This window comes from Elephas maximus, chromosome 5, assembly GCF_024166365.1.
Source record: "Elephas maximus indicus isolate mEleMax1 chromosome 5, mEleMax1 primary haplotype, whole genome shotgun sequence".
Taxonomy (NCBI): domain Eukaryota; kingdom Metazoa; phylum Chordata; class Mammalia; order Proboscidea; family Elephantidae; genus Elephas; species Elephas maximus.
Window position 1 is genome coordinate 162,877,003 of NC_064823.1, and position 26,845 is coordinate 162,903,847.

The 26,845-nt window shown below is 56.5% G+C and overlaps 2 protein-coding genes across 2 annotated transcripts in view; one reads left to right on the top strand and one right to left on the bottom strand.

Moving 5' to 3' along the window:
* The window catches only part of LOC126077377 (uncharacterized), a 1,154,420-nt gene that overhangs the window by 585,099 nt on the left and 542,476 nt on the right, over positions 1-26,845 (bottom strand). The gene's annotated exons all lie outside the window — the stretch shown is intronic.
* ADRA2C (adrenoceptor alpha 2C) lies at positions 16,683-18,759 on the top strand. The gene has a single exon (XM_049886671.1). The coding sequence runs from the start codon at positions 16,812-16,814 to the stop codon at positions 18,186-18,188; it is 1,377 nt and encodes a 458-aa protein (XP_049742628.1). The 5' UTR covers positions 16,683-16,811; the 3' UTR covers positions 18,189-18,759.

Consider the following 26,845-nt stretch of genomic DNA (forward strand, 5'->3'; position numbering starts at 1 on the left):
GTTCTCAACTCGGGGTGATTTTGCCCTGCAGGGGACACATGGCAATGTTTGGAGATATTTTTATGTTATAACTTGGGTGGGGGTATTCCTGGCATCCAGTGCACAGGACAGCCCTGTTGCCGGGTGGAAACCCCAGGTTCTGCTTGGTGCTACTCATTACAGCCAATAAACAAGAGGTCGAGGTGGGTGAAAAGAAAGGCACCTTTATTTCGTTGCGCAAAGAAAAGAGACAGTCGGGCTGCTGCCTCCAAGACTGCTCACAGGCAGCTTGGGGAGGCAGCCTTTCATAGAGAACAGACAAGGAAATGTAAATTTATCGTGAATATTCAAGATTGACCTTCACACAGGCATCCAGAGCTTGGGAATGACCATGCATTTTCTTTAGATGAGGGTTCAATTCCCCGGGATGGAGGAAGGGGTCGATTTTCCTTTATTAGCATGTCAAGTCTGCACCCAGAGGTGGGGTGCTTATATGTATTTTGCACTTAATGAGTTGATAGGTCACTTAAAGTGCCAAGATCATGCTGAAAACCTGTTAAAACCCATTGGGGCCAGCTATAGCTATGGCCCACACTGTGGTTATCTTGTCAAGGACAATTACAGAAGAATGGGCAGCTTATTCTGCTGGGTGTAGGGGGATAAACCAGAGCAGGTGTCTCTTAGAAGGGTTGGGCTCTGAGGCTTTCTGCATCAGCCCCACCACTGAGAATGATCCAGCCCAAAACATCAACAGTGCCAAGGTCGAGAGACCCTGTTTTCTAACACAGGTAGTCCCCAACTTGTGACATATTTGAGTTACAACAAACTGTACTTACAACTGTCCTTTTATTTTTGCACTTCTTATCATTAGTAGTGGAGCCCTGGTGGTGTAGTGGTTAAGAGCTCAGCTGCTAACCAAAACGAAGACAGTTCAAATACACCAGCCACTCCTTGGAAACCCTGTAGGGCAGTTCTACTCTGTCCTAGACAGTCTCTATAAGTCGGAATCAACTCCATGGCAATGGGTTTTTGGTTTATTGTTGGTAATATATAAAAACCGAAAACCAAACCTGTTGCTGTCAAGTCGATTCGGACTCATAGCGACCTTATAGGACAGAGTAGAACTGCCCTATATTGTTTCCAAGGAGAGTATGGTGGATTCGAACTGCTGACCTTTTGTTTAGTAGCTGTAGTTCTTAACCACTGTGCCACGACATCACTAGGGTTATAGTACCTACAATGTCGTAGGGCATAATTTGCTGATGTTATCAGTCTCAGATGTTTACTCGCAGGTTTCAAAGATCAGATTTATAAAGATACTGATAATAAAAAGCAATAATAATGAAAGCTTAAAAAAGAGATATTTGACTTACATCAGAAGTGATTTAAAAAGGAGTCATGGAAACAGAACCCCGTCCTAAGTCGAGGACTACCTATAATAGAATATTTATCTTGACATACACCTGCCCCATTAAAGACTACATTTCCCAGCCTGCCTTGCAGTGGGTGTGACCATATGACCAAGTTCTGACCAATGAATGTCTGTGTGAGGAACGTAGCCCTTTGATTGGAGGATGTTGCCCTTCTGCCCGCTGTGTGGGATGCGGACATGGTGGCCATGGCTAGACCTGGAGGTTCAGACTGAGACCTCAGAATGAGGGCTGCATGCTGAGGATGACCAAGGAAAAAGGCAGAGGAGGCCAGGATCCTTGCCCCTGTCAAGCCACTGTACCAGCCCTGTCTGGACTTTTGTGTGGGAGAGAAATACACTTTTACTTTCTGTAAGCCGCTGTGTTTGATGTCTGCTTGTTACAGCAGCTTCACCTATACCCAAGCTCACTCACAATTCAGAATCTCAGTCCAGTCCCGTTCCCCTCCATGGTGAATTTCTTGTTACAACAGCTTCATCTGCACCTTTGTTTACCCACAATTCTGAATCTCAGTTCAGTACAGTTCCCCCCCCCCCCCCGCCCCCCATGGCGAATTTCTGGCTTAAATCAGAGCCTTTCTGGGAAGGGAAACATTGGGAAGAAAGCATTGCAGATGTTGTTGAGCTGGGGCCCAAGGTGTACAGGCTCCAACACAAACATGCCAGTGCCATGGGCAGTGAGAGGACCACCTGGTGCCCTCCTTGCCCTCCAAACACTCCGGAATCATAGTCAACACGGGGAGCTTGAGGGGGCTTCCAGGGACCAGGCGACTGTGAGCATTCCTAGTTCATTTTCCCAAACATGTGAAGTACTTGTCTGCATTTTCCTGTTTATAAAACAATAAATGCAAAACAAGACAAAACAGTCTCTGAACTGCCTCTAGTTCCGAAGCCTGTGCCTGCCAAGGCCAGATTCACAAACCACGGGCGTGGAATCGCTTTTACTGAATCAACCATTCCCGTCAGGCACGTTCCTCTGGATCCCACGTGGGACAGCTGTGATAAAAGCCACCAGGACGCTTGAGTAGCTTCAGGATGTCGAGGGTGGCCTTCCACCAGCACACCAACCACACTCCCACCCGTGAGCACCGCCTGGCTCTGTGTGTCCCGGCCTTCCTGTCCACTCAGGCATGACAGCAGGTGGTACCCTTGGCTCCCGTCACCTTGGGCCACAGTTGAAGACAGGCTCTTCATCACTCTGTACTGTTCCGGGCCCTGCATGTAACTGGTGTTCGGTGGACATGAGAAAGAACGTGGCTCAGGCGAGGAGTTGTAACTGACAGGGTTAAACTCTTCCCCTTTCTGAAATGTAACCGAAAGGGTTAAACGTCCCCCTGCCCAAATCACAGCCGGGCTGTCTGAGTTCCTGCTAAGACTTTCTGTGTAACAACACAAGGCTGACTTACTGCTTCTCTGCTCAAGGCCTCTTCGCTACCGATGGGCTGCTTCCCACTCCCCCCGTTCGGACATGAGTGATAAGCCAGAAAGCTGGCCTTAGATAAACTTCCTGTGTTGTACCCCTCAGCAGCCATACTGCAACCCCCGCTGTACCCCCACACATGTTAACTAGTTCCCGAAATTGCCCGCCTGTTCCCTGAGCCCTGTAACTGCCCTAGAATCCCCAACCTCAGGGAACTTGATTTGAGACTTAGTCTCCAAGCTCCTTGCTTGACTGGCTTGCCATAAAGTCCACTTTCTCTTTCTCAAAGGCCTGGTGTCTCTCAATTGACTCAAGGGGTCACGCATGGCAAGACCCATTCCCCTTGAGTTACAAAGTCAGGTGCAGCTACTCTCTGGGCTTGATGGCTGGTCTTGTAAAACAGGGACAAAATGCCGGCCTTGTGGAGAGCATTAAAAAAGTGACATTCAATAATTTGTTAATTCATTCACTCATTCACTCATTCATACTCCATGCTGGGTGCTGGACTCGGGGTTGATCAGGGTCCAGGTGCTCATCCTAACGGGGCTCACAGGCTCTGGGGGAAAGAGCAACCCCAGCAGTGGAACAAGAGCCACTGACCCGGGGTCCCCAGGAGACCACTTTGGGGACAGAAGCCCCAGCATTGAGCCAGGGCCCCAAGGGTTGTCAGCAAGCATTTCTTGTTGGTGGCGTCTGCTGAGTCAGCTCTGACTCATGGTGACTTTACGTATAACAGAACGGAACGCTGCCCCGTCCTGCACCGTATAACAGAACGGAACGCTGCCCCGTCCTGCACCATCTTCACGATGTTCGTATGTCTGAGTCCATTGTTTTGGCTACTATATCATTCCATCTCACGGAGGGTTTCCCTTGTTTTCACGGACCCCCCAATTTACCAAACATGCTGTTCTTTTCTTGAGACTAAACTTTTGGTCTTTCCTGATGATGTATCCAAAGTAAGCCAGTCAAAGTCTTGCCATCCTTGCTTCTAAGGAGCATTCTGGTTGTCCTTCTTCCAAGACAGGTTTGTTCCTTCCTCTGGCAGTCCATGGTATTCAATATTCCTCACCGGCACCACAGTTTAAATATGTCAGGTCTTCCATCTTCTTTTTCACTGTCCAGCTTTCGCATACAAGATTGACCCCTCCCTTCTAGTCACAGCCGGTGGTCACCAAGGAGGCATCCCCCACAGGGCAGTGAGCACTGGGGGGGAGGCAGGGGACCTGAGCCTGAGCCCCAAACCACCAGTAATGCCCCTTGGGGACCCGAAAGCCTCTGTTTTCTCTTCTGCAAAGTAGGCATGTTAACAGCACCTGCCTCTCGGGGGTACTGCTGAGTCAAAATAGAATCAGAGGCTTTCGAAGGTCTGCTGACCATCCTGACAACCCCGGGAGGCTCAGAGGAGAGAGACCTGGATGGAGGAGGTCTGGAGCCTGACTCAGGAGTGGGCCTGGGAAGAGGCCACAGGTTCAAGCCCAGGAGATGGGGAGAGGGGAGGGGCGGCACATGGAACAGTGTGGGCTGCAGGGGAGCAGCTTGGCCCTCTTGCTGCCCCCATGCCAACTTGGGCACTGTCTTGGTCTCCGAGAGTGCTGTAACACAAACACCACAAGTAGGTGGCTTTAAAGAACAGAAATTTATGTTCTCACAGTTCTGGAGGCAAGAAGTCCAAATCAGGGTCTCAGCCGTGTGAATTCCTTCCTCGTGGGTAGTCCCAGGTATTCCTTGGTTCCTTGCCTTGGAGACAATCCTCGTCACATGCATCTGTATTCCCGGGGGTGTAGGGGGCTGTGGGTCTATGCTGCTCTTTTTATAACTCAGAGAGGATTAGGTTTGGGACCCACTCTACTCTGGTACGACCTCATCAACATAACAAAATACCCTATTGCCAAACATGATCGCATCCACAGGCACAAGGGCCAGGAACCAAAACCAAAACCACTGACAAGTTGATTCCAACTCACAGCGACCCTGTAGGACAGAGTTGAACTGCCCCCATAGGGTTTCCAAGGCTATATGTCTTTACAGAAGCGGACGGTCACATCTTTCTCCCATGGAGAAGCTGGTGGTTTCAAACAGCTGACCTTTCAGTTAGCAGTTGAGCGTTTTAACCTCTGGGGCACCAGGTTCCTTACAAGGGACAGGGATTCACCACGTATCTGTGAGGGACACAGTTCAATCCATGACTCTCGCGAACCTCTGGGCTCCTCTCTTGGAAGGCACGTGTAACTCAGTTTAGATGCTCAGCAGGTCTGGAGCACCTCAAGAGCCGTCCCAAGGCTGACTTCTCTGTGTTCCCCAAAGCCAGCACGGTCCCAGCACCAAGGCAGCCAGAAACTGTGTCCTCAGTGTCAGAAGCAGTCAGAGCTATCCTACCGTGACATGGGCTTCTGGGAAGACATTGAGCTGGCTCCCCATTGCCCAGGTGTGCAAGCAGAAACTGACTGTTACAGGTTGAGTTATGTTCCCCCAAAATACGCACTGGAGTCCTGGACCCTATACCTGTGATGTAATCCCATTTGGGAATAGGGGTTTCTCTGTCACGTTCATGAGGCCATGCCAATGTAAGGTGTGTCTTAAAGTAGTTACTTCTGAGTGATAATGAAGCAGTATAGACTCAGAAAGAAGCAAGCACAAATTGGGGGGTAGATGCCACATGGAGATCATTAAGAAACTGAGGAACAGAGGCTGAAAGAGACAAGGACTTCCGCCAGAGCCGACAGAGAGAGAGCCTTTCCGTGGAGCCTGCGCCCTGAATTCAGACTCTGAGCCTCCTGAACTGCAAGAAACTTAGTAGCTTAAAACAAAACAGTACAAATATATTCCCTTATGGTTCTGGAGATCAGACGTCCAAAATGGGTCAGTAGGGTTGGCTCTGCTTGGTCACCCCAGGGGAGGACGGTCCCTGGCGCTTTTCAGCTTCCAGAGGCTCCCAGAACTCTGTAGCTGGGGACCCCTTCCTCATACCACGCTGACCTCTGCTTCTGTCTTCCCATCCCCTTTCTTCTCATTCCCTTCTCTGACTCAGACCTCCTGCCTCCCTCTTTCCCTTATCAGGACACTTGTGGAGACATCGGACCTGCTCAGATAATCCAGGATCACCTCCACCTCAACATCCTTCACTTAATCACATCTGCAAAGTTCCTTTTGCCGTGTGAGGTCACATAAGCACAGGTTCCAGGGGTGAGAGCACGGACATCTTTGTGGGAGAGCTTTGTTTTGCCGACCACAAACCTGCACGGTGATTCTTCAAAGGAGGCAAAATAGGGCTGTGGAGAGAAAATTGGTTAGAATGCCTTCAGCCGCAAATATAGACCCTTCCCCCAAAAAGGGCTTAAACAATAAGGTCACTTGGTAGCTTCCTTGGCGGGAAGTCTGGTCAAAGGGTGGCTTCAGAGTGCGTCAATTTGGAGGCTGAAGAACAGCATTGAAGACACAGGTGCTTTCCTTGTGTCTATGGTTTTCATCCTCATCCTTGGCTCCTCCTGGTCACAGAACAGCTGCTGTAGCTCCTGACATCACGTCTCTGCATGTGCATGACCAAACAAAAAGGAAGATCACTCTCAGCGGGACTTTTGCACATCTTTCACTCATTGTCAGGGAGGAAAGTCTTATCTCACTGGTCAGAACTAGGTCACATGGCCTGCCTCCTCCAGCCAATGGGGAAGGAGAATAGGCCCATGATAATCGGCTTTGAGGAGTCATGATTTTCCCTGGGGATGGAAGGGTCCTCCTTTCCTGGACACATGGCTACTCCTCCATGTGAACAAGCCAGGTACATGAATATATTAATTAGCTGCTATACTGTGTAACAAACTACCACAAACTCAACAGCTTGAAACAACACACTTTTATAATCTCAGCGTTTCTGGGGGCCAGGGACCTGGGTACAGGTAGGCTAGGTTCTCTGCTCAGGGTCTCGTAGGCTGAAATTCAGGTGACACCGTGGCTGTGATCTAACGGGAGGCTCAGGGCCCTTCTCCAAGTTCATGTAGTTGTCAACAGAACTCAGTTCCATAAGGCTGTGTGATACAAGCCCCTGTTTTCTTGCTAGCTGTTGGCCTGGGATTACTCTCAGTTCCTACAGACTGCCCTCGGGTTCTTGCTTTGTTGTCCCCTCCTCTCACAACATGACCATTTGCTTCATCTTTGTGGCCAGCAAGAGAGCTTCACCTTCTTTTAAAGGACCCACCTGATTTGATCAGGCCCACACAGGGTAATCCCTCATTTGATTGACTTGATGTACCTAACTGCAGGAGTGATGTTTTTAGGTGCCATTGAATCCCTTCTGACTCATAATGGCCCTACGCACAACAGAAGGAAACACTGCCCAGTCCTGTGCCATCCTCACCATCCCATGTTTGAGCCATCATTGCAGCCACTGTGTCAATTCATCTCATTGAGGGTCTTCCTCTCTTTTGCTAACCCTCTACTTTACCAGGGACTGATCCCTCCCGACAACATGTCCAAAGTATGTGAGACCAAGTCTTACCATCCTTGCTTCTAAGGAGCATTCTGGTTGTACTTCTTCCAAGACAGATTTGTTCCTTCTTCCAGCAGCCCACAGTTTATTCACTGTCTAGTGTCCCAGTCATCTAGTGCTGCTATAACAGAAATACCACAAGCGTATGGGTTTAACAAAGAGAAATTCATTTCTTCACAGTAAAGTAGGCTAAAAGTTCAAATTCAGGGCGTCAGCTCCAAGGGAAGCCTTTCTCTCTCTGCTAGCCTTCTCGTCAATCTTCCCCAGACTTGGAGCTTCTCCACGCAGGGACCCCGGGTCCAAATGACACGTTCTGCTCCAGCGCTGCTTTCTTGGTGGTATGTGGTACCCCTGTCTCTCTGCTCACTTCTCTCTTTTATCTCTCAAGAGATTGCCTCAAGACACAATCCAGTCCCTTAGGTTGAGACCTGCCTCACTAACACAACTGCCGCCCATCCTCCCTCATTAACATCACAGAGACAGGATTTACAACATACAGGAAAACCACACAATACCTGGAATCATGGCCCAGCCAAACTGATACACACTTTTTTGGGGGCACACAATTCAAACCATGACATCTAGCTTTCACATGCATATGAAGCGATTGAAAATATCATGGCTTGGGTCAGCTGCACCTTAGTCCTGAAAGAGACTTTTGAACACTTTAAAGAGGTCTTTTGCAGCGGATTTGCCCAATACGTCTTTTGATTTCTTGACTTCTGCTTTCACGGACATTGATTATGGAGTCAAGTAAAATGAAATCCTTGACGACTTTACTGGTCCAGTTGTGAGGATTTTTGTTTTCTTTATGTTAACGTATAATCCTTACTGAAGCTTGTAGTCTTTGATTTTCATCACTAAATGCTTCAAGTTCTCTTTGCTTTCAGCAAGCAAGGTTGTATCACCTGCATATCGCAAGTTGTTAATGAGTCTTCCTCCAATCCTGATGCCCCGTTCTTCTTCATACAGTCCAGCTTCTCGGATTATTTGCTCAACATACAGATTGAATAGGTATGGTGAAAGGGTACAACCCTGACGCACACCTTTCCTGACCTCAAACCATGCAGTTTCCCCTCGTTCTATTTGAACAACCGCCTCTTGATCTATGTACAGGTTCCTCATGAGCACAATTAAGTGTTCTGGAATTCCAGTTCTTCGCAGTGTTATCCATAATTTGTTATGATCCACACAGTCGAATGCCTCTGCATAGTCAATAAAACACAGGCAAACATCTTTCTGGTGTTCTCTGCTTTCAGCCAAGAGCCATCTGACATCAGCAGTGACATCCTTCAATCCAAGCCCTCTTCTGCATCTGGCCTGAATTTCTGGCAGCTCCCCGTCGATGCCGCAGCTGCTTTTGAACGTTCTTCATCAAAATTTTGTGTGTGACATTAACGATATTGTTCGATAATTTCTGCGTTCTGTTGGATCACCTTTCTTTGGAATGGGCACAAATAGAGATCTCTTCCAGTTGGTTGGCCAGGTAGCTGTCTTCCAAATGTCTTGGCATAAACAAGTGAGCACCTCCAGCACTGCAGGAGTGATAGCCTGTTTTATCCACGGGTCTGACCGGCACTCAAGGGGACGGGGTGACACAAGGGCGCAGTCCTCAGGGCGCATATGAGAATTCTGTCTGCCGCAGGGAACAAAGGGGGAGTGAGCATGGGCTGCAGGGTCCAGGGCTCCCCCTTCCTCCGTGCCTGCTCACCCTACCCGCCAGTCCTGGAACACTCCCCAGCCTGCATCTTTGGACAGGACTGAGCTTAGCCAGTCCCTAAGCAGCCTCCTCAGGCCCTCACCACCCTGTGTGCCTCCATCTCTGTGTCCCCGGGGCAGTCACTGCCAGCGCCTGTCTCAATCTGTTGACCCTGAGAGGCACCTTGTTCTCCAAAGCGAGGATGGGGCACTGCCCACACCTGCCAGATAGCAGGTGGTCAGTCAATACCGACAGACACGTGGGAACGCTCACATTAGCAGAGACCAGGCCTGTGCCTCGGCCCCCCAGGCTCAGCGCGGAGCTGGGGTGAGGGCCGCAGGATGAGGCTGGGATGCTGAACTCTGAGGAGAGGAGAGGAGAGCAGAGAGGACAGCAGGGGGAGACCAACGTGGGGACCAGGGCCATCTCAGGGCCCTCTTCCTACCCCGGGGCCCCCTGTGATATGGATTCTCTGCTCAGGGGTGCTCCTCGTGCTCCTTGCCTAGCGATGCCCCCTCCCCTCCAGGCCTCTGCTCCATTGTCACCCACCCGGCAAGGCTGGAGGCTGGAGCAGGCGTGAGGCAGACGGCAGTGCAGCCAGCCAGGCTCCGGAGCCAGCGGCCCACCTGTGGGTCTGCTCTCCCTCACTCTGATGAGTGGTTCCGAGCAAAGGCCAGGGCCTCGCTGTCCTCCTCTGGAGAATGGAAACAAGGACAACAGTGTGTCCCTAAAGGGATAAGGATGAGGCACGCCGACACATGGAGGGTCTGGAACAGGCCTGGTGGGGAAGGAGCACCTTGTGATGGGGCTAGGGAGAGCACACTGAGGGCCAGGGCCTCAGGGGCCTGAGGCAGGGGGCCAAGGGACAGGAAGGGTGGCTGGGGTGGACACTGCCTCACCGGGCCTCACGGGAAGGGTCTCTAGGTGCCAAGTGCCAGTGCTGGTGCAGTGGTGTGGCTAAGGCCATGGACCCTGAGGTTGGGGTTCCAATGGGGAGACAATGCAGGGGCCATTGGTGCCACCCTCAGAGCCAAGCAGGCCTAGTTAGCAGAGATGTGGCCGGCACCTGAGGCCCAGGACCAGCAGTGGGGCCAGGGCACGGCAGACCCTCATCTAGCAGACTTGGCCTAAGTGCTTTACAGCGTTATGGGGTAGAGTCTCACTGAAGCTCTGGCGGACGGGGTACAGTCACCCCCCCATTTATAGGCTCGGAAATGGGGCTTCCCAAGGTCACCAGAAAACCTGGTCAGTCAACACCAGGGTACAGCTCTGAGCACAACCTCAGCTGCCTCCCCTAGCCAGGGCTCAGGAGAGCTGGCAGGTCCCAGACAGGGGCGGAGGGGAGAGAGGCGCCCCCAGAACCACCTCTGCCCGAATGCTCTCTGCACCCCCAGGGCTGGCACAGGGCAGATGTGCCAGGAATGTCTGTGGATTGAATGACTGAATGAGGACGGAATGAGGCATGGCTTCGGGGGGCTTTGAATGCCAAGCTCAGGTGTCCAGGAAGCTGAGGGCAGCCGGAAGCCCCAGAGGGAGGGACCAGGCCGGCAGAGGCCAGCCCGGAGGCAGGGGCCAGCCCAGAGGCCCAGTGTGCGGTAGCCAGGACTGGTGGGGGGGCCCTGGCTTGACCCCCAGCAGAGCACAGGCTGGGGTACACAGCTGGCGCTCAATAAGCCATGCTGAGCAGCTGCTTGAATCGATTACGTTCACTGCAGATCTAAGCCAGTCCCTGCCCAAAGTGGTTCTTTCTCCAGAGGGACCTTCTCGGGCTCTTAAGCCCCGACCGTATCTAATCCATCCATAGGGATCAATACTGCATGGATTCCGTCTACGGTCCGTGCGCAGCCAGCTCTGCCGGCCCTGGCCATGTCCTGAGGAGACAAATTTGTTTCCGGAATGCTCCAGGGTGGGGCAGGGGAAGCAAGCCTCATTTTTCCCTGCCTTGTCCTCTAAAATGAAATTTCAAATACACATGGAAAAGACCTTCCTCTGCTCCAAGGGTAAAACACGGCCTCCTCCACTCCCACCCCAGCGGTCTCAGGGCAAGGGTGCTCCTGCGGGCTCCAGGCTGTCTCTCCCTCACAGGTAGCAACTGAGGACAAAGTCAGGGGCCAGGCACAGAGCCCCCTCGAGGAGCTCACGGCCAGGTGGGGAGAGGAAGGAGACTCAGAGCTGGAATGGACCTTCGAATGGTCTGGTCCAATGTTCCGATTTTACAGATAGGAAAACTGGGGCTCAGGGAGGAGAGAGGCTTGTCCGCCGCCTCACAGCAAGCTAGAGAATGAGCGGCAGTTTAAATCCACACCAGACAACTCCAAACTCCGCAAAGCTGAGGCAGAAAGGGCCTGGCGGGTGGGGATGCTGGGACGGGACACAGACAGGTACCAGGTGAAAGCACAGCTGTGCTCTCCTGTGCCCTGCCTGCACCCAGCACCCAGCACCCAGCACCCAGCAGGCATCAGCGTGCCTGAGGAGGCTGGAGGAGACCAGCACTTCTCAGGGCTCCCTGCAAAGGCACTCGAGCTGTGACCTCGCCCTTCATATCACCTGTCCCTCCACTACGCTTCAACAGAGCACCCACCGTGAGCTAGACCAGGCCCTGGGCCAGGCAGGGGGTCTCAGAGACACGGCCCACTCCCGACAGCCCACAGCCCAGGGAGACATGACCACTGGCACTGGCCACACTGCTTTGGAGTGAACGGGAGGCCAGTGAAGGGGTCCCTCCTCCAGCCGGGCAGGTCAGGGGGGGGCTTCCTGGAGGAGGGGTCACATGCAACGAGGTTTGAAGGGAGCAGAGAGGCCCGTGTTTGGATGGGAAGACCTCAGTAACAGCACGTGTCAAGGCTCCGAGGTGTGGGCAAGCCCAACGTGGCCATCGGGTGACTGGGACAGGGGTGCCAGGAGAGAGTGGGGGCAGTGGAGCCAATGGCCAGTGGTGGGCGTGCATACAAAGACACACCCCACCCAAGGCCAGCAGAGCAGCGGTGCCAGCCACAGCCCGTCCACCACCTGCAGCTGGGTGCCCTCTGCAGCGAGCTCACCCTTGAGCTCCTCCATCCACTGAGGGGGGGAGTAGTTAGTGCCTGCTTCCCAAGGCTGCCAGAGGATGAAGGAATGTCAGGTGCCCACACAGCGCCTGGCACGTGCCAGCCCCCAGTTCTCGAGGGCAGCCTCCTCCATGGGCATGCTAGAGGCACCAGGGGGCCAAGAAGTCTGCACCCAAACCTAGGCCATGCCCCGAGGACCATATCAGCAAAGGCGTAGAGAGTTCACAGCATCACCCACAGCTGAGTCCACTCGGGCATCGGCAAGTGCGCTCCCAGCCTGGGGCAGGAGGGCTGGAGAACTGCACCATCTGGACAGCCAGGGTGGAGGGCAGCAGACAGAGGTATGTGTGTTGTGTGCACATACAGGTGTGCGTGCACACATCTGTACTCACAGGGCACATACCCACTACATGTGCGTGGCACAAGGGTATGCCCAAGTGCAGGTGTGCACGCGTGACACGTGTGCCCAGCATGTGCGGATACCTATGTGTGCACAAGTGGCATGTGCATGCACGTACTGATCACATCTGTGTGCAGGGTACGTGTGCCTGGATACATGTGCATACACAAATGTGGATGCCCGAATGTGTGCAGGGATGTGTGTGCACATGCGTCACAGTATTGAGTGGGTATCTGTGCATGAATGTGTCTGCACGTGTGAATAGTATGTGTGTGGATGATCGTATGATTGAATGTGGGTGTGCATGTATGTGCATGCATACTGTACACATACACACGGGCTGTGCATGCGTGGACACACCAAACCCCAAAAAAAAAACAACACACTGGTTGCCATAGAGTTGATTCTGACTCATAGCGACCCTACAGATGTACAAGTACACGCACCCGTGTATTGTTAGGTGTGGGTGTGCATGGATGTGTAGATGCGCATGCCTGTGTGTGAATGGCCATGTGTGTTTGCATGTGCACACATGCGTATGTGTGCATACATGTGCGTACGGATATGTGGGCTCACCTGTGGGGGTGCACGCATGCACACTTGGATATGCGTGTGTGCGCACGGCATGCAGAGATATGTCTGTGTGCACACAAGGACCTGGGTCTGTGGGGACGGTTCACGGAGACACATTCCCTTAGTCTGAGCCAAGGCTCCCCTGAAGCAGAGGGGGCTGTATCCCAGGCCCCCACCAGCACAATCCGAGCACTCTCCAGCAGAGCAGCCAGCCTGGCCCCCGGGACCAATGTCCCACTGGCTGCCTGGCCCTGCTGGACCAATCCCTCCTAGCTGGGCCCTGCTCTCTCGTGAGCTGTCCACTTCTAGGTGGTTTTCCTTCTGAGACCTCCTGACTTACTTCCCAAAGCCCCTTGAACACATGCCAGCTCACACACACACAAACACACACACAGCCTGACTCCCCAAAACCCCAGCTCAGCCCTCAGTGACTCTCCAGGACAGGCATCTTTCCAGAGGACGCTGCCAGGGAAGACCTGTTGGACATGGGATCACCTGAGGCCGTTGTCAGCCCCACTTCCAGCTCTGGGCTGAGGTCTCTCCAGTGCCTTTGTGAACAGCTGCCATCCTGGGCCTCCCCACGCCCGGAGGCAGGTCCACATACAACCCGAAGCACAGCTAAGCACTCCATCCCCTACGAACTCACTGTGGGGGCCCCAGCTCCCCTCTGCCCTCGGCTGCAGGCCTGGGGTGGACCCACAGGAGAAGTACTGACCGCCACCCCTCCCAAGCTTTGCGCCAGCAGCAGGACATGCAGCCTGTAAATCAAAATGCTGCCAGCCGCCCCCAAGGGCCTGGGTCACCGGGCTACCAGGCACTCCAGACAACTCCCTCCCCACCCCGCAGCCTGGCCAGAGAGCTGCTTCCTGGGTGGTGGGCAGTCCAGTCCGCTCTTGGGCCCAAGGCGCTCTATTTCTTTTTTCCTTCAAATTCCTTGTGCTTGGGCTGTGGTCAGTGGTTTGTGAACATGGGCGGCTATGGATGGAGCCAGGAGCCCTGGGTGTCTCCGCAGGCCCTGCACCCCGCAAAAGTGCCCGTGGCAAGGGAAGAGCCCCTCATGATGAGGGGCGGCCTGGGCTGCTAGGGGAGGGAGGGGCCTCTCGAAACTTGCATCTGAGCTACCACCTTCTTTTTTGGATCCTCCGGGACAAAGCCCACCCCACCCTGAGGGGTATGGCCCACCAAGGCCTCCTCTTTCCCAACAGCTAACTCCTCGTTCTCCAAAACCCAAGACACCTCCTCCAGAAAGTTCTCCTGACAACACTGCTCCCAGGCTGGGGAAGGGCCCTCACAAACAGCATCCCATTCAGTGGACACTGCACCCATCTCAGCACCCTGAAGCCAGCCCCCTCCTTCAGCATGCAGTAGAAGGTCCCTACAGACAAGGGCTCATGTGGCTGAGAACGGGGCATAGGTAAGGGGACCTTTCCTGCAAAATGTTACCCCCTCCTTGGTGCCTCAGGTCAGTGGGCATTTTTAGGCCTCCATGCCCAGGAGGGACCTTGACCAGAGAGCACTCTCTACCGCCCTTGCTTGCACCTCTCCAATGACAGCCATGACCCTTCCTTCCCCCAAACACACCCAGGCATGGGATTTGCACAGGGTTCCTGGAGGCTCGGCTCCGAGAGCATCTGCCTTCGAAGTTCCATCTTCTGGAATGTTTGCGTTCTGGCCTGGCCCCGACTGACTCCCTCCTGCAGGCTCGGCTGGTGCCAAGAGTGTACCCAGCTGCACACTGGCGTCTCAGCTAAGATGGCAGCTCTCTCCTCCATGAGGCTGCTAACCTAAGAGGAAAGCACCAGGCTACCGGCTAAATGAGGCTCCCATGGAGGCTCAGCAAGGAAAGCAGCAGCCCCCAAACCTCGGACCCTTCATTGGGGCGCTTCACATCATCACTGGGGGAGTGCCCCAACCCTTGCCCACCACACCCTCATGGGCACCCGGGGCAGATTTCATCTAGCTGCCGGGGTGGCAGCCCCCTCCTTCCCTTGCTCCCACACGCAGGAGGTGGGGAGGGGAGCTGTCGGGATCATAGGAGCACCTACAGACTGCTGGAGCGAGGCATCAGGCCTGGGAACTCCAACTGATCCCCTTGGGCCTGCCACCCTCTCCCTAGGGGTCTGTCTCCCCCAGACCTCAGGCTACCTAGAGGTAGAGACCACCCCCAGCGCCTAGCTTAGGCTGGGGAGTTACGGTGCATGTGCGAGGGGCGCAGGACGGGGGTTACCAGAGGTTACCCCAACAGCCGCTCTCCCCTGCATCCGCAGGAGTGAGACACCCACACACAACTGCCCGCTCCCCGCCCCCGCCCGCTCAGTAAGAGGTGTTTGTCAGAGACGCTGATTTTGTCCATTTCCCCCACCCTTTAAAACAGGAGCCACGGAGCCTGAGAAATAAACTTCACATGCTGCCGACACGGACGCAGGTTTCGGTAGCAGCCCAGGGGTTCTGTGGGCACTACCGTTATGATTCGCTCCCGCAACGCGGGGACTGGCAGACTAGGGAACTGAGACCGCGAGCGGGGAGGCGGCGGGTCCAAGAGCCCCCAGGGCGATGCGACCAGGTTCTGGGCTTGGCCGGCCACGCCGCGCGCACCCAGGCCGCGCCGCGTCTTCGCGATCGGTTGCGAGAGGTTAGCTCTCCAATCAGGTCGCGGACACGGGCCGGCCGTGCTGCGCACACGAGTGTGTGCGCGCCCCCGCGCGCGTGTGCGTGTGCCAGGGGGAGGTGTAGGAGGCGCCAGTCTTAGAAAGAGCCAGCTTCTGGAACTCACCGCTCAGGCTAGTCCCGCAGGCTGCAGTCGGCCCTGGAGGGGGCGCCCTCGCCGAGCGCGCGCTCCGCGCCGCCGCTCGGCCTGGTCCCGGCGCGCGGGCAGGGACGCAAGGCGGCCGTGGGCTCGGCTGCGGGCCCGCTGTCCCCGGGCGGGCGGCGCGGCCCCTGCCCTCCCGCGCGCCGGCCTGCCCTGGGCCGCCCCCACCCGCCCGCCCGCCCGCGCGCCCCGCCCCACGCCCGCCCCGCTGCGCAACTCGCCCCAAGTTGGAAGCCGAGCCCGGGCGCTGCACTCGAGCCGAGCGCACAGCGGCGGCGGAGGAGGCCAGCAAGGCGGCGGCGGCGGCGGCGGCGCAGCAGCGGCAAGCGAAGCCGAACGGGCGAGTGGTGGCCCCACGGCCAAGTGCGGACCGCGGGGGGCGCCCGGGAGGCGGAGGCAGAGGCTGCGGGTGGCAGCGCCCAGCCCAGGAAAGTAAAGTTGAAGCCGGAGGCTGCGCGCGGGGGCCGGCAGGAGCAGCACCCCGCGCCCGGGTGCTCCGAGCCCTAACCGGCCGGATGGGAGGCGGAGAGCCCGGGCCGCCGCCTGCAGCCAGCGCCCTGGACGGGCCCCGGGGCCGCGCGGAGGCTCGGGCGCGCCCAGTCGGGCTTCGTGTCGCCGGGGGCTCGCGGCCGGGGCGCTCCCCGTGAGCTGGCCGAGGGCGGGGCCACCGGGGGAACCGGGACCTGCCCCCCGCGCCGCCGCGTCGCCGCTCGCTCGCTCGCTCCGGGCGCCTCCTGCTTGGCACTTACGCGCGCGGCAGCGGCGGGGAGCCCGGCAGCCACGCTCCCCGGCGCGCCGCCCGCCGCCCGCCGCGCCGCCACGGCCGAGGGCCAGCTGCGGGACGCCGCGGTCCCCGGTGGGCGCGCCCGAGCCGCCGGCGGCGATGCGGGCGCCAAGCCGGGCTGCGGGGCGCCGGAGCTGCCACGGCGGCTTCCAGGATACGGGAGGGCGCGCATAGCTCACGGGAGGACCATGGCGTCCCCGGCGCTGGCGGCGGCGCTGGCAGTGGCGGCGGCGGCGGGCCCCAACGCGAGCAGCGCCGGCGACAGAGGCGGGGGCGCCAACGGCTCGGGCGGCGCGTGGGGGCCGCCGCCTGGCCAGTACTCGGCGGGCGCCGTGGCAGGGTTGGCGGCCGTGGTGGGCTTCCTCATCGTCTTCACCGTGGTGGGCAACGTGCTGGTGGTGATCGCCGTGCTGACAAGCCGGGCGCTGCGCGCACCACAGAACCTCTTCCTGGTGTCGCTGGCCTCAGCCGACATCCTGGTGGCCACGCTGGTCATGCCCTTCTCGCTGGCCAATGAGCTTATGGCCTATTGGTACTTCGGGCAGGTGTGGTGCGGCGTGTACCTGGCGCTCGACGTGCTCTTCTGCACTTCGTCTATCGTGCACCTGTGCGCCATCAGCCTGGACCGGTACTGGTCCGTCACGCAGGCAGTCGAGTACAACCTGAAGCGCACGCCGCGCCGTGTCAAGGCCACCATCGTGGCCGTGTGGCTCATCTCGGCTGTTATCTCCTTCCCGCCGCTTGTCTCGCTCTACCGGCAGCCCGATGGCGCCGCCTACCCGCAGTGCGGCCTCAACGACGAGACCTGGTACATCCTGTCCTCGTGCATCGGCTCCTTCTTCGCGCCCTGCCTCATCATGGGCCTGGTCTACGCGCGCATCTACCGCGTGGCCAAGCTGCGCACGCGCACGCTCAGCGAGAAGCGCGCGCCCGGCGGCCCCGACGGCGCGTCCCCGACCACGGAGAACGGGCTGGGCGCGGCGGCGGGCGAGAACGGCCACTGCGCGCCCCCGCCCCGGCGAGCGCGCGCCGACGTGGAGCCGGACGAGAGCAGCGAGGCGGCCGAACGGCGGCGGCGGCGGGGCGCCCTGCGGCTCGGTGGGCCGCGGCGCGGCGCCGAGGGCGCGGACGGGCCTGGGCCCGGGGCGGCTGCCACGGGGGAGCCCGGCACGCTGTCGGCCGCGCGGTCCCCGGGCCCCGGCGGGCGTCTGTCGCGCGCTAGCTCGCGCTCCGTCGAGTTCTTTCTGTCGCGCCGGCGCCGGGCGCGCAGCAGCGTGTGTCGCCGCAAGGTGGCCCAGGCGCGCGAGAAGCGCTTCACCTTCGTGCTGGCAGTGGTCATGGGCGTGTTTGTGCTCTGCTGGTTCCCCTTCTTCTTCAGCTACAGCCTGTATGGCATCTGCCGAGAGGCTTGCCAGGTGCCCGACCCGCTCTTCAAATTCTTCTTCTGGATCGGCTACTGCAACAGCTCGCTCAACCCGGTCATCTACACCGTCTTCAACCAGGACTTCCGCCGCTCCTTCAAGCACATCCTCTTCCGACGGAGGAGAAGGGGCTTCAGGCAGTGACCGACGCGCCCCGCCGCGACCAGGGACCCTGGACGGCTGCAACCTCAGGCCGGGCGCCGGCCCTTGTGTCAGCGCGTAGAGGCGGGGGACAGCCGCAGACTGCTTCCTGCCCTTCGAAGTTGGGGGCAGAGTCTCCAGAGACCCAGGGGTGCAGGAATTGGGGCCTTCGGCCGGTGCAAAGGGCAGGAGCGTCGTGCAAGGAGCGACAGTGGGGCCTACGGGGAGGGGGGAGGAGAAGGGAAGACCCCCTTGCCTTCCCACCTCAGCAAGGGGCTGATTAGATCGGCTCTGGGGGGCCCTGCTGAGAGTGGCCATGAGATCAGTGTTTTAGATTGCACTAGCAGACGCAGCCTCTCGAGGGATAAGGACCCCCCTCCACACACACACACACACACACACACACACACACACACCATCCAGTATCCATATCTGAGCAAGGGCTGACTCCCCCAGGACAGAGCCCTCAGCGGCTGCCTCAGGGCAGGGCAAAGGCGGTCCTGACAATCTTTGGTTACTGAAAGTCTTTCAACGTTTGCCAAAAACGACAGCCAAAACAACCAAACTATTTTCTAAATAAACCTTTGTAATCTTAAGTGCTGGCTGCTCCGTCTGTCCTTAAGCTGGCGGTTGGGGGCGCCAAGCTGCTAGGGCCCGCCTCCCCTCTTGCATGGTGAGGAGGGGGCCTCTTTTTAAAGGGAAATATTTTTTATACATACAGTGTATATATTTGAAATGCAGATACAAAATATATATTTAAGATGCTTGTGCCTTAGCAGTATGAAGCGCAAAAAAAAAAAAAAAAGAACCCCTAGTCGCCTCCAAACTCAGCGCCTGGAGGCTTGTCTTCCCTGCTGTTTGGCCCTGCCCCCACTCCCCTGCCCCCCCCTCTAGCGTCCAGTGGCCATTCTGGCCTGGCAGTGGCCTCGCAGGACCCCAGGCCCACTGGAGGGAGCCAGGGCTCCCCGGTCCAGGGCTCCAAGTTCCACCTGGAAGCTTTGGGCCGACAGCTCCTGGGTCTCTTGGGTAGCTCTGGGCCTGCCTCTGGAAGAGGGAGGTGTGTGAACCTGCCAGGAGAAATAGGCCCTGCCCACAGGTGGAGGGGGGTCAAAGTCAGCCATCAGACCCCTATTCCAGGCAAGAGGTCTTCTCATAAGCCTGGCGAGGAGGAAGGTGTCATGTAATCACCAGCAATTTCTTACCTGTTTCTGAACCCAACAAGGGTCCTTGAGGCCCCAAGGTAATGGTGGGCAAGCCAGCAGGGGCTGGGGAGGGGGCTCTGACCCTTGGCACCCCCAACTACAGCCCCACCCTCCATTGAGGCTGGAGGAGGGGGTTCCAGGAGACAAGAGCCCCCTGGGCCTCCTGGGGACTTCGCCGTCCTGGGGTCAGGACCCCACAGCCTTCTCTGCACCTCACCTCCAAGACCCAGGAAGCTCCTGGGGTAGCTGGGGTGGGGGTGGGACAGAAGCAGGACCTGGGTTTTAGGGGGGATGGAGGCCCCCGTACACATAAGCCTGGTGGGCTGGAGGATGGCTCCCGCTGGCGACAGCTGCCTGTAACCATCCAACCCCCTCTCCTCCCTCTTTGGTCCTTCAAGGCTTCTCTGTGTGTACTGAGCCCTTGCTCCCTATCTGTCCTGGGGAGGAATCAACCCTGGGGCCTGCCTTCCACCCCACCCCCTTTTCCTGTGTCAGAAACCAGAGAAGGCCCCTGTCCTGGGCTGACTTGGCAGGGCTGCCCTTGGAGCAGCTGCCTGGCTTCATCACCCCTAATTATGGGTCCTCCAGATACTCCAACTTACAGAGGGACTCCGGTTTCCAAGAGTTTTCCTGGACTGTGTTCACAGCTAACTCTGTGGGTACACTCACACCTACTGTGTGTTAGGCTCAGAGACAGATGGGGAGACCGAGGCCCAGGAGGTACAGGGAGGGCGGTGGAAACGGGGGAGGAGGGCATGCTGGCCTTCTTCCCATGCTCCGACGAGCCCCAGTGTCCTACAAAGTCTGCGATCCAACCTGCCAGCCCAGTGGGGGCTCACAGAAGGTAGCCCTACTGCAGAGATGGCACACTCACTCTGTACTGATCACAGGGGGCCAGTGGCCCAGGGAAGCTCCGAGGGCAGCCCAGGGACCCTGCAAGGAAATGCCTGTGCCTTTACTAAAAAGACCCCCCAGAGTTCTGGAATTACCATTCCAGGCCTGTATCTTAACCATGTTTGCAGGGATGTCAAAGCTGCTGGCAAGATGGGGGGCCTAGATCTCCATTTGGAAGGTCACTAAGGGCCAGTACTCAGGGCCCCATCCAGACCAGGACCCCCGATCTAAGAGGAGTTACGTTTTGAGCCCAGGGCTGTTACGAATAGCATGGGCGAGATGGGGAGGATCAGAGAACCAAAACCCAAACTTGTCATCGGGTCTGTTCCAACAAGGGCGACTGCACACGTGAGAGCAGAGCTGCTCCATGTGGTTTTCTTGGTTGTAATCTTAATGGAAGCAGATCACCAGGATTTTCTTCCTCGGTGCCTCCTTTGGGTTTGAACTGGCAACCTTTAAGTTAGTAGTTGATTGCAAACTATTTATGCCACCCAGGGACCTCGGAAGGCTCAGAGAGGTGAGCACATCTGCCCAGGGCCACACAGCTGGTGATGGGACTCAGGACTGGCCCAGGCCTCCTCCCTCCGAATTCAGCCGTCCAGCAGCTACCAACCTTACTGTTTCACAGGGGGCAGAGGAGTGGGAGGAGCACAGGTGCGGGGCTGGGAAGGTGCAGGTGTGTTTTAGGACATCCTTATGGGGGTGGCCCTCTGTTCAAGTGTGGAGGAGGGGCTAGGAGACCACCCGTGGCCCAGGGTGGCTCCTTTGGTGTAGCTGGGGGTAGGGGAGGGGCGGCTTGGTCAGTTTCTGCAGAAGGAAGCGCACAGCCCAGAACCAGAGGGACGCTCGTTCCTGCTTACTTATGGTGGCTGTGTGACCACCAATGGGTCCCCCCCGAGCTTCAGGGCCTCCTGGGTGCAAGGAGGTCCTGAGTCCCCCCACCCATGAAGCCCTTGAGTACACAACAGGAGCATATATTCTGGAGTGAGGTCCCCAGAAGAATGTCAGTAACCCCACTCCCCTTCCGTCCCTAAGGCCGGGAACTGTACCTCCCTGGGCTGTGCCAGCCGTATCCACCCTACTTGATACCCTGTTCAGCCGACAGATGCCCCTGCTTCATCTTAAATGCTGCCTGCAGGGACTTTCTTCTCAGTGACAAACAGAGGCAGAAAGCTGGCTTCCACCCCTGTTCTGTCTGCCTGGGGGGAAAAGGAGCTCACCTGACTCAGAGGATGAGGTGGGGGTGCTGGCACCCTCCTGGGGGGCCCTGAGCACCACTGCTTCCATGTGCTGGTCCTGTGTTATGTCCAGGCCAGGAACCACCCTTCCGGCCCTTGCTCTGGCAGGACAGAGTAGGGCTCCAAACCTTGACCACTCGCCCGTGTCCACCCCGCCAGCCAAGCGTGGCAGGCTGCTCATTTGTGTGATGGTACTCTTCTCTCGTGGACAAAGCCTAAAGATCCTCATCTCCCATCTTTACAGCCACCCCACAGAGGTGACCGTCCGGCCCAGGACCCACAGAAGCAAAGCTGGGGCTGGAAACATCTGCTCTAAGGAGCCCACTCTGTGTGCCCCTGGCCTGGGGATCCTCAGTACTGGCCTTTGATGGCCCTCAAAACGGGGATCTGGGAACTGGGGACCTTATAAAATGGCAGTCCCCCTTGGCCTAGAGACCTTATAAATGGGGGACCTCCCTGGGCTTTGGGAGATGGTAAAGTAGGGTCTCTCCCTAGGCCCGGGCCTGGCTTTGGAGCAGTGCTGCCATAGAGCTGGTCCTGGCCCACGTCGTCCTTTGGCCACTCGGAGATTTCAGACAAATCATGAAACAAGCCCAGCAAGATCAAGAAGGTAGGGTACTGAAGGAGGCAGGGTACTGGCCCGAACCCTACTTCTCTGGGCCAATGACTTGCCTGTGGCTGATGAAACCTGTAAAAGCTGGAACCTGTATAAGGTAGAAACCTGTCAGAGAAGGAAAATGCAAATATTTTCCACTAATTGAGAGAGATAGAAAAGCCGTAAGAAAAGGCGGAAAACTTGTGAGACTCGGAAAAATGCGGCAGTCCCGTGGAGTCCCTGCTCCCCCAGATTTCACTGGACATGCATGCATGCACATGGATGCTTTCGTTGTGGTTGGGTGCCGCCCAGTCAGCTCCAAGTCATGGCTACGTATACGTAACAGAACAAAACCTTGCCCAGTCCTGCCCCATCTTCATGGTCACTGATAAACATACGTTGATTTTTGAGTTGATTTTCCATTCATGGCAACCCCATGTGACGGAGTAGAACTGCCCCATAGGGTTTTCTTTACGCAAGCAGATCACCAGGCCTCTCTCTCCTGGAGCCTCTGGGCGGGTTTGAACTGCCAACCTCTCAATTCTCAACCAAGCACTTAACTGTTGGTCCACGCTGGTATATATATGTAACTAATTCCTGTATTTTAACTCAATTGTTGAGCCTGTAGAAAAGCAAAAAAGACAAGAATCATGTAACCCCAATATTCCACTGCAGCTCAGGATGGAATTCAAAGGGAAACAGCAGCCGAGCAGCCGGAGCGGCGGCGGACACTGTCTCCAGGAGCTTGCCTGGATCCTGCCCCAGCTCGGGGTGGGGCCTGGACAGTGGGGAGGAGCACGTGGCCGGCTGGCAGCCACTGTGTGTTTCTGTCACATCCATCACAGGGCTCAAATATCCAGTGCAGCCTTGGGTCCAAACACATGGCGCCTGCAGGGCCGTCTTAAGTCTGGTGTGGCGGCACAGCCCCGATGTGCCAGGGATGGGCACAGGGCCAGAGGAGGGGGCAGCCAGTCTGAGGTCCCCTGAGGCTGGCCCTGGTGTGCGTGGTACCTGATGAGCACCTGGCCAGGGCTCGCTGTGGGCAGGTGGGCTACCTCATCTCTGCGTTGTGGGCTGCCGAGGGGCTCTGGGAGCCAGCTGGGGATGGTGTCTTTCACTCAAGGGCCCCCTCCCAGCTCTGGCTTTGCGTGGGGTGGCCCGTGGGCCTCAGGCCACCTCCAGACACACACCCACTCACTCACTCTGAGGGTCAGTGTCCCCAGGGGATGGGGAGGAAGGGAGAGGGGTTGGGACGATAGAAGTGCGGGGTTTGCCTGGACGGGACGTGGTGGTGTCTATTACCTGTGTGACCCCAAGCAGGTCAGCCAGGCTGGTCTCCCCCCACTCCCACCCCCAATCTGTAAACAAGTTCAGGCAGGGCAGGGGTATGAAAGGGGTGGCAACCACCCTGCAAGGTGTGGGCAGTCCCACAGAAATCGGCCTGGGAAACTGAATCAATGACAAAGTCTGGGCCTCAAGAAAGCCAAAGGCTGTGAAAGCCCAACTCAAAATGCCTTCCTTTCCTGCCAAAAGGACCTTCAGCTGCTCCCAGTAAAAGCTTCAGTAGGAGAGGGTCATTATGATCTAGATAAGGAATCTAGCCAAGGGGCGGAGAGCAGAGTGTTTACCCAGAACACCCTTTTTAAAGGTCTACTGCTTTGGTGGCTGAGCACAAAATGTGCCAGAGCTGCCTGGCAGCCATGGGAAAAAGGGAAACAGGATCGGCACCCTGCCCTCCAGATGCCATATGTGCCCCTCTCCCCAGCTCAGGCACCACTTCTGTGCTGTGGGGACTTTTCCACTTCTCGTGCAGGCCCATCAGCCATATGTTCAAATATTGGTGGGTGGGCTTTCTCCCGCATTTAATTAGCTCTTAGCTGATCTCACTGCAGCTTTTGAGGTGAAGCTGGACTCCTCACAGGATGCTGGGGTGCAAGATACCTGAAGGATTGTGGACTTCAGTGCTCCCCATTTCACATTGAGGCAGGGAACCACTCATGATAATACTAACAAGGAACGGGGGGGACTTGCTTTTGCTGCATGCCTACTGTGTCAGGCAATTGTTCTCAGATCCTGCCAGGTGAGAACCAATGTACCCATTTTACAGATGAGGAGGCTGAGCTCCAGAGAGGGAACTGTGCAGAGCTGTACTGCCTGCGGTGCCTATGCTGGGAGCTAGGCCCTGGGCTACGTACACCCCTCACCCCCCCGCACTGAACCAATCCCTCAACAAGCACCTGATGTCAGCGCCTCCAGCCCTGTTTTACAACTGAGAAAACTGAGGCTCTAGAGAGCAGAGGAGACTGTTCCTAGGTCCTATCTGTTCTGTGTGTAGTCTGGATCACCTCAATTCGACCTCGTCTTTAGTTCTTCCCTATTGTGAACCATCTCTACGATTCCACAGGGCATAGCAACTACACATTTTCGGAGCGGCTTCTTTATTTTTAATGTAAGCATCCTTCTAAAACCTTATCTGCTATGTACCAACGACAGAGTGCGTTTGTTCACGATGTGAATTCGGGATCAGCTTTGTTTTCATTCTGTCGTCGTAGAAACCGTTCAGAACAATAGGCAGCCTTTAAAGAGTCGCCCCACCCAGGATATAAAATGCCAACTTGTTTGTGAGAAGAAATAATTCAGTTACCCGTTTCCTAGAGCGTGCGCCATCACAAATCGAATTTGAAACAAAATCAGTCCTCTTTGAATTGGTTCAGATGAAGTCGTTATTCAAATTCAGGTTGTTGTTGTTTCCACAAGGATTCAAGTAGGAGGCAAAACAATGGGTTGATTCTCTTACTTTCGGTGTCACTCAGTGCGGGGCCCAGCAGTCCCTGGCTCCAAGGACGCCACCGCCGAGGTTTCTCTGAGGCCAAGGGAGGGCTCAGCTGGTCACCGAAGCGAGTACGTCTTTTGAGCTGCGCCTGGACCAGTAACCAGTTGCAGCCAACTTGACTCCAGCTCGTGGAGACCACACGCGTGTCGGAGTCGAGCTACGCGCTATCGGGTTCTTTTTTTAGATAGCCGGGGCTTTCTTCCGAGATACCTTTGGGTAGATTCAAACCACCAAACTTTTGGTTAGCAACCAAGCGTGTGAACCATTTAAACCCAAAAACCAAACCCCCTGCTGTCAAGTCGATTCCAGCTCGTGGCAACCTCGTGTATTACCGAGTAGAACTGCTCCATAGCGTTCTCGCCGCAGAAATCTTTATAGAAGTTGATCGCCAGACCTGTCTTCTGAGCTGTTCTGAGTAAACTCAAACCTCCAATCTCCTTTTAGCAGATGAGTGCATTCGCTGTTTCCACCACTCAGGGACCCCAAAATGTGCCCAGAGAGGGGCTGAAAGGGGCAAGTGATTAATAACTGCCTGGGCATGTTTGATGGAGTGCTGGTGGGGCAGTGGTTAAGAGCTACGGCTGCTAACCAAAAGGTCGGCAGTTCGAATCCAGTAGCCGCTCCTTGAAAACCCTATGGGACAGTTCTACTCTGTCCCATAGGGCGATACGAGTCAGAATCGACTTGATGCCAATGCGCTTGGGCATGTTTGGGGTCTAGTTATGCAGATGCCTTTGTCAGGGGCCCCTGGGTGATGACAGGGTGACACCTTGGCCATCTGGCCACAGGATGGGTCTCTCCAGGCTGCTGAGGCTAAGCACAAGGGTGGCATCGAGGTTCAGAAGCCTCTGACTCGGATTTCAAGCTGATGGAGCTGTGTGGCCCCTGAGCCTCAGTTTCCATGTCTGGGAAGTGGGCACAGGCAGTGGTGCCCACCCTTCCAGCCTCACATGGCTTGTGTGTAGAGTCAGCATGGACTCTGGAGCTCTTCACGAACAGCCAGCAAATGCAGAATTCAGAGAGCCCTCCTCGGGCTGGCCTGCCTATGTTCCCATAATCTCTGCTAGGAGGCCCCGGGAGGACAGGGCAGCACCTGCCTTATACCCCCAGCTGGCCCAAGCTCCCCCAGGGTGAAGGTGGCTGCTGGGCCTCATGGGCACTGGCCATGTGGGGAGCCAAGGGGCTTCCAGAGGCCTGGGGCATGGGGGTGTGCACCTCAGAGATCCCTGGCAAGCTTTATACCACCAGGCTTGACCCTGTCCGGGAACAACAGAATGTTCAGGCTGGGCTGCAACGTGGTCTCACCCCTAGACCCGCATGCAGTAGGCACTTAATAAACGTTGGAGGAGTCGGCTGTACATATGTGTAGAGTCAGTCCTGCCCTTGTGGTGCCTGCAGTCAGACTGGGGGTGCAGGAGAGAACCTCCAGGCAGCCCACTGAAAGACGGTGGGTGCAGCATGAGGGGCCGGCAGTACCTCACGCTCTGTACCTCGACCTTCCTACCCAGCCAGAGCTGAGGATGCTGGACCCCCACATCTGGGCCACCTGGGGGTCTAGTACTCCTACGGGGACCCTCTCCCCTCCTCCTCCTCCAGGCTTCCACAGAAATGTCAGTGAGTGGAGCTCACAGCATCCAGAGACCACTGCACCCATTTGTGATGGGAAAACTGAAGCTCGGAGAGGCTTGAGTACTTGTCTAAGGCCACTCATCCACTCAGGCGTGAAACAGGGGCTATGGGGGTCTTCTGCCCCCCCACCCCGCCGCTGGCTCCTCCAATAACAAGAAAAGCCACAGGGTGGGGTCTCAGAAGCGCGGCTGCACTCACCGTTGGCCCACCCGGCCTTGCCCTTGTGCCTTCTGCATTTAGATCATAAGGCCTTAGTGAAGGGTGAGGAT

Coding starts and splice junctions, on each gene's coding strand:
- ADRA2C (XM_049886671.1), top strand. CDS start 16,812: ATGGCGTCCCCGGCGCTGGCGGCGGCGCTGGCAGTGGCGGCGGCGGCG.